General features: G+C 51.8%; 2 protein-coding genes across 2 annotated transcripts in view; one reads left to right on the top strand and one right to left on the bottom strand.

Annotated features, from left to right (window-relative positions):
* The window catches only part of LOC104536843 (ficolin-2-like), a gene marked incomplete at its 5' end in the record, with an annotated part of 7736 nt that extends 5485 nt beyond the window's left edge, over positions 1-2251 (top strand). Inside the window, 4 exon segments of the mRNA XM_010179570.1 lie at positions 3-100; positions 473-602; positions 1122-1256; positions 1927-2251. Coding sequence (XP_010177872.1) covers positions 3-100; positions 473-602; positions 1122-1256; positions 1927-2174 — 611 coding nt within the window.
* A 5359-nt stretch (positions 2252-7610) lies between these two features.
* The window catches only part of LOC104536844 (dual specificity testis-specific protein kinase 2-like), a 7635-nt gene continuing 5243 nt past the window's right edge, over positions 7611-10002 (bottom strand). The window contains exons 6-8 of the mRNA XM_010179571.1: positions 9575-9658; positions 8713-8799; positions 7611-7712 (exon numbers count right to left, since the gene is read on the bottom strand). Of these exons, the coding sequence (XP_010177873.1) occupies positions 7611-7712; positions 8713-8799; positions 9575-9658 (273 nt within the window). The remainder of the gene's footprint in view (positions 7713-8712; positions 8800-9574; positions 9659-10002) is intronic.

The raw sequence follows: 10002 nt of genomic DNA on the forward strand, positions 1-10002 counted from the left end.
AGGGAAGATCCTGAGCGGCTGGTACAACATCTACCCCCAAGGTGGCTGCAACGCCACCACCGTCTTCTGTGACATGGACACGGATGGTGGAGGATGGATCGTAAGTAGGATGAGGAGCGGGAGGTTTCTGTGTCCCTGCGATGATTTTTATTAGGGCTGCAAAGGATGGCACCAAACTAGAAACGAAAAGGGAGGAAAACACAGGCTGAGGGGACAGCTGAGGTTCACATCAGCATGCCTGGGTGAATCCCTGAGGATGCAGAGGATGAGCATCACATGCTCCTTCCTGTTTAACTCAGTGAATCGTTTCCTTCTCATTGCCAAGGACAGACGGAGGAGATCCGTGAGGGGGAGATTGCCCTGGAGTTCAGGCCCCAGAGACCCGCAGCAGTGTCCTGACACAGGGGCAGTGCCCCCCAGGTGCTTTCGAGGAGGGGTGGCCTGGTGGGGCTGAGGGTCTCCTTTCCTGCAGGTTTTCCAGAGGCGTTGGGATGGGTCAGTGAACTTCTTGCGAGATTGGGACTCATACAAGCGAGGGTTTGGCAGCCAGCTGACCGAGTTCTGGCTGGGGAACGACAACATCCACTTCCTCACCTCGCTGGGTAAGGTCTGCCTCCGTCCCGGGCTGAAGCCCTGAGAGTCCAAACCCGGCACCACATTTGGTTGCTTAAGGACTCTGAACTTCTCGTGTCCATCTGACACCCCCACAGTTAATCCTAAAGTGGGGCTCTTGCAGCCCATTGCACACAGGAATTTGCGCTCTAAAATTCAAAAAAAGGAAAGCTAGAAGACAGGGAAGAGAATGAGCTGGCTCATGGAGATAGGCCAGCACATCTTCCCACTAGGGATGGTGATGGCAGTCACCTTGTTCACACAGAGCCCTGGTTGCGTGCAGGACTCCTGAGCATGTGGCCTTCAGTGCCCATTGCATCAGAAAAGGTGTTTCACGAGAAAGCCATCAAAGGCACAGGAGGTTCTGCAGGAATTTCAAATCAATGTTAACCTCTCAAGTAGTGGAAGGTCCTCTCAAGTCAGCCCAGGGATCCTTGAACCCTCCACCCTGAAATCCAGTGTGTACTCACCACCAGCCCTGCACCACTGCTGTCCACCTTCTCTTCTAGGACCCTGTGAGCTCCGCATTGACCTGAGAGACTTTGAAAACAACTACTATTTCGCCAAGTATTCTTCATTCAGAGTTTTAGGAGAGTCTGAGAAATACAAACTGGTTCTAGGAGACTTCCTTGGTGGAAACGCTGGTAAGTTAGCACCAGACTCACTGCTTTCTAGAGCATTTGGCAATGTTCAGTGTTTATAGTGCATAGCTGTATCACGCAAACTCCTTGTACCATCTACATTTTGGGTCATTTTTTTCAAAATTAGCCATGGTACCCCAGGTGCTGAGGGACCTCTGGGTGCAGAGAAGAACAGGGACACCCATCACCCACAGAAGCGTGACCCAGAGCATTAGGTACAAGCCCAGCTGTGTGGTTTAGCAGCAAATGGGGAGCAGCAAATGGTCCTGAGCAGCACCCCATCCAAAAAGGCCTTCCCAACAGCTCCGCAGCAGCTAGGCCAAGTTCTGCTTGGAAAGGGCGAGTGTCAGGAGGAAGGAGCCAGGCTCTGCTCTGGGATGGCCAATGCCAGGACAAGGGGCAATGGTCCCAAGCTGGAGCATAGGGGGTTCAACCTGAAGATGAGGCCAAACTTTGTCAGTGTGAGGGTTATGGAGCATGGCCCAGGCTGCCCAGAGAGGTTGTGGAGTCTCCTTGTGTGGAGACACCCAAAGCCCTGGCCGTGTTCCTGTGTGACTGCTCTGGTGATCCTGCTCTGGCAGGGGTTGCACTGGGGGAGCTTTCCAGGTCCCTTTCAATTCCTCATATTCTGTGATTCTGTGATTCTGTAACTGTGAACGTGTGCTCTCTGCAGGAGACTCCTTGTCGTACCACAAGGACATGCCGTTTTCAACGACAGACCAGGACAACGACATGAGCTCCTTTAACTGTGCCACTGAATACAAGGGAGCGTGGTGGTACAACGACTGCCACTTCTCCAACCTGAATGGGATGTACTGGCTGGGCGTTCACGGGAGCTACGCTGATGGCATCAACTGGAAGACAGGCAAAGAATACCATTACTCCCATAAGCAAACGGAAATGAAATTCAGGCCAGTTTAACACGGAGAGAGTGTGTCTGACTAGCACCAGCAAGTGCCACTCAACAGCCAAGAGAAGACACAAAACACAATGTTGTTTAAGGGCAAAATTGGACCAGGAAGGATATTACAGGTTGTGCCTTCAGCCCAGAGCAGACTTTGAGAGACCAGAAGAGATCGGTGCTGGTTTGAGCCCCTGCAAGCACCAGACTCTCACCCTGGACTATCTCCAGCAGCCCCACAGATGCTGACTGAGCCCAAGCATCTTCTGAAAAGCGCATTACCTTGATTTAAAAATCAAGTGATGGTGAGGCCACCACATCTCAGTAAAGATACAGATATGCTATCAGTAAAGATAGTATCACCCTAAATGGTAATTACTGGTAATTTTCAGTCTAATCCACACATATGAAGCCTCCAGTGTTCTTTCAGCCTCTTCTGTGGGCCCTTGTTTCCAGCAGCAGTTGAAGATGGGCAATCTGCTGGCAGATGGAGGCAGTTCATGCAGTTGGTTTGATGTTTGTTTTGATTGTCAGAACTGGTTGAAGTGTCTCTTCCTCTTGGACTCCTGCTCCTGGAGTCCTCCCCAGGCTGATGCAGGGTAGAGCCTGGTGCTAACTCCTCACTGCAGGGACAGACCAGAGCCAGTAGAAGCAGAGTATTTATTTGTGTTATGTTCCTCATGGACCCAGGTTATCACACTTATTGCACAGATGTGTAACAAGGGCATCTCTGGCCCTGCAACACTGAATCCAAACCTTGTGGCTGCGAAAAGCAAAGAGGTCACTCGCCCAGCGGGTCAACAATGTGCTAGGAAATAAACGTGAGGTTTTGCATCTCCCTATTCACTAGGTCCTGTCCCTGCTCACTCCTCCTTTTCAGGTACATGAGAAGATGCATCTGAGCGGAGAAACACATGCTGAAAGTCCCACAGTCACTGCCCCATCTCCAGGAGCTGTTTTATTCTCCTACTCCCAGTCACATTGACCTGCCCTCAGCAGGTCCCATGGTGTCCTGCTGTGTCTCACCAAATCAGCCACCAACGCTGCTGTCCTCAGAGAGGCCCACAGACAGCTCTGCAGAACCACAGACTCCTGCAGAGACATACGAGCTGGTGCTGACATCCTCAGCTTTAATCTAGCTAAAAGTGCTGAATCCTGGTTCTCTGCTCCCCTCTATGTTCTCATCCCACTATAGAGAAACCTTTGAGGTTTTGTCTATGAAGGACACCAATGTTACAGGGATTAAGAGACCACTAAGGTCAGGATCTGCCTATACATAACACCAGCCCAGAGCTCCCACCTCTCCTCAGCAGAAGGGTTGCCACTCCTCCATCAGCTGCCACACCTGAGCAATGGGGGAAGAGGCAGAGAACAGACTTGACATGTCCTAATGGGATATGCTCCCCAAACTGTCAGGATAGCACCCAGCTCCTCTTGCTTTCCAGGGGTCCCAAGAATAAAGGCAAAATAGCCCCAGTCAAGCTGTGACTGATCCTGGCCACTGCTCATCTCAGGCCTGTTTTCACTGTGTCCTGGAAAGCTCAGGGATCAGGTTTGCATTATGTGCTTGAAAACTCTCCTCATTGCCAGATCTGGAAAGGGCCAACCCTGAAGAGTAGAAAAGACAACATCCCTGGAGCTTCTCCAGACATTTCTCTTGCTGCAAATAATGACAAGTGAGGCTGGGGGAGACACCAGAGGAGCAGGATGGGCCAGACTATGGGGTGTGGGGAGACCCTCCTGCATTTTCTGAGACATGGGAGGTCTCAGAGGGACCTTGAGGTCCAAACCACCCATGGGATTGCTGTCAGCATCCAGGGGCTGCACATAGGCTCTTTCCAGAGAGCAGCACCACACTTGGGCCACGTGCAAGTGCCCAGAGGTTTCACAGCTGTAAATTCAAAAGCTGACTGACTTCAAGAGACTGTAATTCGAAAGGAAAGGTCGTCTTCCTACCTAAAACAGATAAGTCATGTGAGGAGCTCAGAGAACTGAGCTTCAGCACTGGTCTATGACTTGTGTTTGGATGCAGCAGACTCGGTGGTCCTGGCATAGTGAAAACCTCTCTCCGCTTTTCCAAGGTGCTGGTGTGAGAGGGTTGCACCTGAAGAGTAACTAATGCCATGTATGAGCACAAAACCAGCTGGGGAAGGGAAACTGTTTCGCTGCGGTTTGGTCCTTTGGGCTTATAGTCTGCTAGGGTGGACAAGGAGAATCCAACACCCTTTGCACTGTGCTTGTGCTGCTGCTGTCCCCTTCTGCCACCCAACCAAGTCAAGGGGGGACAAGGCACCAGCTGACCCTGCCACCAACTGAGGGCACAGGGGGCAATGGACTCAAAATACAACTCTCATAGGTAATACTCCTCTGTAAATTACTTTTAACTAAGGGTTTATTATGCCAGCTATGCTGAGAGAGCACAAAGCTACTCATTTAGTTGTGTTTAGTGCTTGGAAACACGGTGTTTTGGCAGCACCGCTCAGCAGACCCAGGATGATGAAACACAGCAGCCAGGGCTGATGTGGAAAAGAACCACCAGACTTTATTCCCAAATTGCATTTATAAAAACAAACAAACAAAGACACGATGGAGGGTGCGGGAACCCACGGCCTGTGGGGCACAGGATGGACAGGTCTGTGCCATCAGCACCTGAGGAGCAAGTGGCCAACAGAGGGAAGAGACAGCTCCTGGTCACGTACAGCAAAGGTGAGCCTGCTGCACCACCCAGACCCTCCACCCACCATTACAGCTGCTCCAGTTCACTGTCAGGGCTCCGAGACATGAAATCCAACCACTGACCTGCACTTTGCGCCAGACTGGTGTGGGGAAGCCAGGCCCTGCACTGCCAGCACAGGGACTTTGTACTTGGAGGGCATCGCAGCGGGTTCCCTATGCTTGCCTCTGCCTCCAGCTCTGAGCAGTGAAGAGAAACTCCTGGTCCACAAGATGCACCAGACAAATTCCCAGAGCATGTCTGCTCTCTGCAATGTTGGCTTTTCTAGCCCACGTGGTGCCTGCAGATAGTCTTGGTCCAAAGGTCCCTGCAGCAGCCACCAAAGGTCCTTTTAGCAATGACCTGACATCGAGATAAATCAAACCAAAGGATCTTCCTTTATACCACAGCATCACCAAAGTGTACACAACTCCAGTGGCTTTTCTACTGCATCCCAGCCCCAGGGTGGTTGCCCTGCAGGACCAGAATGAGATGTACAGCTGCAGGATCAGCCCAGTCTGCAGCAGGGCACCACCAGCACCAAACCCTGCTAGTCCTGGGCAGGGGGTGGCAGCAGGGGAGCAGCCCTGCAAGGAAGTGCCCCTGGAACAAGGCATCTTCACTCCATAAGAAGCTATTAAAGGGATCGGTTTGTTGAGGGATCTTCCTTCACTTTACTCTTGTGCAGGGATGCGGAAGAAGAGCAGAACAGACCAGGCCGCATGGGGAAGGCTGGGGAAAGGCTTTGTGAAATCAATGCCTCCAGCTAGGGACTGAGCCGAGGTGGACAGCTATCCTTCATCCATAGTGGCCTCTGGAAAACGCTTCATACCCTGAATGCTTTAGGTGTTAGGACATAATGTTGGATTCCTCATTCTCAAGCCTATTCCTCTATGGAAGAAGAGTCAATGGGAGCCAGAGAAGGCTTGGGAGGTTGCAGTTATCTCCTCAGTTCCATTTCCTGGTAGCCAAATATACATCCTGTGACTTCTGTCCAACGCATTGCTGTGATGCTGGCAGTGCTGGCTCTCACTGAAGACACACATACATATATCAGTGCTGTTTGCACTGCTGTTGCAGTCCATTTCACTGCTCTAAAGTACTCAAACTGATGCAAGTCAGAAAGTGGCCACTCTCCCTCCTCCAGGTTGAAAAGCTTCCCGCATTTTCGGTCTTCTACTTCTTGAGGTTTTGGCAGTATCCAGCGGGGATGAAGGTATTTGCTGGGCAGTTTACTGCTGAGCAGGAGATTTCTTGTGCAAATAAGTCACTATCCCACAGAAGCACAACAGCACCTCTGGGGAATTCGGAGCTGCAGATGCCCCTGGAGATGTGGCCAAGCTGGTGACCCTGGTGCCACTCTGTGCGTTCCATGCCAGCTCTTGATTCCTTACGATCCCTGGTGAAAATGCACCGTGCTCCTCCACCACGTCTCTGTCCCAGCACACCTCTGGCACTCCCTTGTGCAGGCACCACAGCACAGAGATACTGGGCTACGTATAACACCAAATCTGGCTCCAAGAGCTTGACATGAGGCCCCCAGGCAGGTCTATCACTACAAGGGAGAACAGCCTTCAAGCTGTAGGTTGCAGGCCCATTGGGCTAAACACTGTACAGATACTTTTTGGTGAACAGATGAATGACCCTTGCTCCAAGAGCTTACAGTCTACAAGAACAGAGCCACAGCTCCACCACTATACAGACTTTACACCTATTTACACACATAAGCATTTTGGACCCAGCAGAACACGGGATCTTTCAGACCAATGGCCCAGCAATCAGCTAATCTGGGGGCAGGGACTCGGCTGCTGACCTACTTCCCTTCATTTGCAATGCCAGACCATTTCTAGCCATTATTCTTTCCACCTCTGGTTTGGATCTGCAGCCCAAGCAACCTCCTCTGGCCCGCAGAAGAAAACACGGTATCAAAACTAAGTCCTGCCTGAGCCCTGGGGGTTCCACATCTCTGAGGAGGCGATGGTTGCTGTGCCAGGCAGAGAAATGAGTGAGATTCAGGAGGATGCTGGACCCAGCTCTCCCCTGTTTCGGCCTCACAAGCTGTTGGCACTGTGCTCATCGCCACGAGAAGGGACGAGAAGGGGGGAGGCAGACTCCTCCATCTTTGAGCCCCACTCAGGGAAGGCAGGGAAAAATCCAGACTGCCGTGATGCTGGGACGTGTTTGACAGTGCTTTTCTGAGAGGAGATATTAGTGGGTTAGTTCCTACCTTGGTAAGGCACACCCGCCCCATTGCAGAGCATACCTGTTCCTGCAAGGCTGCTGGATGGATGCTTTAATAAATAGAAGGTGATCCTGTGCTCACCAAGCACCCCAAAGCCCCTCTCAACACACAAACCCCAGCCCCTGAAAGATGATGCCCCAAGGGGAAGGCCCTGGGTCCAGGGGCAACAGGGAAACAGGAGAGGATGGTATTTCTGTTGGGGATTTGGAAAGCATCCTCAAGTGAATTCAGGTCCCTCCAGGACAAGCAAACAGACAAAGGCTGCTTGGTGTCCTAATTACATCTGTTAAAAACCTTAGCTAGGAAAAACATACCCTTGGTAAGTCCCTTCTCCATTTTCAACCACATTTTCCATCCAAGAAATTAGAGACTGATTAAATAAGCACCAGTGCATCACTTAGCTCTTCCCTTCCCCACCTTCCTTCTCCACTCCTGACCCCCCCAGACAGTTAATTTACAGTTTGGGTGACTCTTTGCCAAGCCTCACAGGAGGCAGGCAGCTCAGCCCGAAAGCTGATTGTCCCTCCTAGGCTCCAGGCTCTCCGCGACGTCCTCCAACTCATCCAGGATTTCGGAGAAAGACGGCCTTTTAAATGCTTCCACCTGGAACGAGAAGGGACAGCTGAAGAGGACACTCAAGACACGGGATGGGTGCTCTGCTAGGTTCCCGACACTGGGCAATGGCACCCATCCATCGTCACCACTGGCTCCTGCTGCTGGAGCCTTCTGGCATCACTACTTGGTGATGCAGGCCTGGGCTGCTGCAAATGAGCAACCCCAGGACAGGCCCCACAGTGCGGCACAGCTCAAGCAAATGCAGGGATATGCTGAAAACCAGCTTGGCATACCCTGCCCTGGAGAGAATGCGGGAACTGCTCATCCGAAAGCCCACCCAAACGGTCCAGGGGCAGGCACTGTGCAGGGACAGGCAGGTATCAGGAGGGAGAGGTACCATTCCCTGATCAGGATCTAACTGCCTGTTCTCCCTGGTGCACCTCATCCTCCATGGGCTGTGATCCCCCAGCCCTCCAGTGCCATCAGGGTGTACCCAAAGTGAGGGTACCCCCATCCTACACCCCCACCATGCCATCCTGGGCTGCCCTTTGTGCTGGGGACCTGCACCAGAACCTCCCCACACCTGCACATGGCAGAAGGGCAGAGAACAGCCCCATTCCTGGCAGAAGCCTGTTGTTATACCAATTTGTATTAGGAAGCTGTCTGTCAGAGACACGAGATCTGAACACACATAAACCTAAGCCAGTTGCTGACGTGAATCACTCCTCTGGTTCAGGGCAAGTTACTCACACAGCCTCAGGACCCAACCTGCTTCCCACTTTGGGGTCGACATGCAAGGGAACAGGCAGGACCTTGGGATGATTTGGGCTGTAATATATGAAGTAAATTAGGGCAAAACCGCATGGGGGATGATGGCCCAGGAAGATCTCATCACTTTGCAGCTCAAGTGGTAGTGCCCTGTGTGCCAGCACTGAGAGCTGCAGGTTCAAGCTCTCCAGGGTTCACAGCAATTTTAGTCTCTGTCATACAAGTGGGATACAAATCCAATAAAACCAAAGGAAAACACTGAAACCAGCAAGAATCTCACCCGACAGCAGCTAGCAGCGAGGTCCATCACCTGCTTGGGGCATTCGCTGATCATCCCTTGGAAGGCAGCAACATCCAGGCCATAATCCTGTGAGGAAGGAGGGAGAGTAGGTAGAAAACACTTCAGCTATAAAGTCCTTTAAAAGCTCTTCATCCTTCTCAAGGTGTTAAAGCACAAAATGCTCATGGTTTAAAGCTTTTAGGGTCTCCATCACAGCTATTTTACTGATGGCTGTGGAAAGGTAGCGGGGCAACATCAGCTCTGGCAGGATGGCACAGATGGCGAATCATGAGCAGAGCTGGGAGACTGCAGCATCCTTCTGCTTGCTCTGTGCTCTCCCTGTGTACGTGTACTCCTGGCAAAGCTCAGGCTAAGGCAACAAGATCCACAAAGGCAGAAACCAGCAGAGAAACCAGCACCAGTGGCTGCCAAGGGCAAGAACTGGTCTCCCAGTAGCAACTGGGACTCAAAGGGGTCCAGCCAGCCGTTCCCAGAACTACAGCTTCATCCCTCCAGGCTGCAGAGTAATGGGTAATTCTCCTTCATCTTGTGAACACAGATGGAGTGTTGGTTCCTGTTCGGTCTCACAGAAACATGGAATAATCTCTGGTCACTGCAGGTTCATTGAATTCCTCCTTGGAAAGCAGCATTTCACTGTTTTCCTGCTGGATTTTTCACCCCTATTCAGAATAAACTTTCCCTTCCCACATTGATGAAGGTGTCCCTGCACACGGGGGTTGGACTGGGGGGGCTTTAAGGTCCCCTCCAGCCCAAACCACGCTGTGGTTCTGTGGTCCAGAAAGAAGCCACAATCTGCTATCATGGAGAAAACACCGTTCGTTTTGGCTGCAGGAATCATTACCTGAGTCCTGGGAAGCACTTCAGGGTCAGCTGGGATCCTGCCCAGGATTTCACAAAGGACAATGCCAAAGGAAAACACGTCCACCTGCAGGAGGGGTGCGAGAGCGGGAGGTGGGACAGGGCACGCACAGAAGCAAAGCATGAGAAAGGGGAGTACCCACGACAAGGTCCTTCCATTAGCTATGCAAAAGCCCATCAGAAAAGCCCGTTGGAGATAGAGGAAGCAAACGTTAAACCTCCTCTGGGCTTCTGAACCCACCCAGAAACACCACAGCCCCATTTGGAGTCCAGCCTCATCTTTGGGAAACCAGGCCCCATGCTCTTGTTCAGTGTCTGGTGCCTCTACCACAGTTCTGACACCCTCAACAGGCTGTAACTCATCAAGCACCTTCCTCAGAGAGGCTCCAGTGTGTTTGCCCGCAGCATTTC

Source organism: Mesitornis unicolor, unplaced genomic scaffold (genome assembly GCF_000695765.1).
Source record: "Mesitornis unicolor isolate BGI_N332 unplaced genomic scaffold, ASM69576v1 scaffold10252, whole genome shotgun sequence".
NCBI classification, from domain to species: domain Eukaryota; kingdom Metazoa; phylum Chordata; class Aves; order Mesitornithiformes; family Mesitornithidae; genus Mesitornis; species Mesitornis unicolor.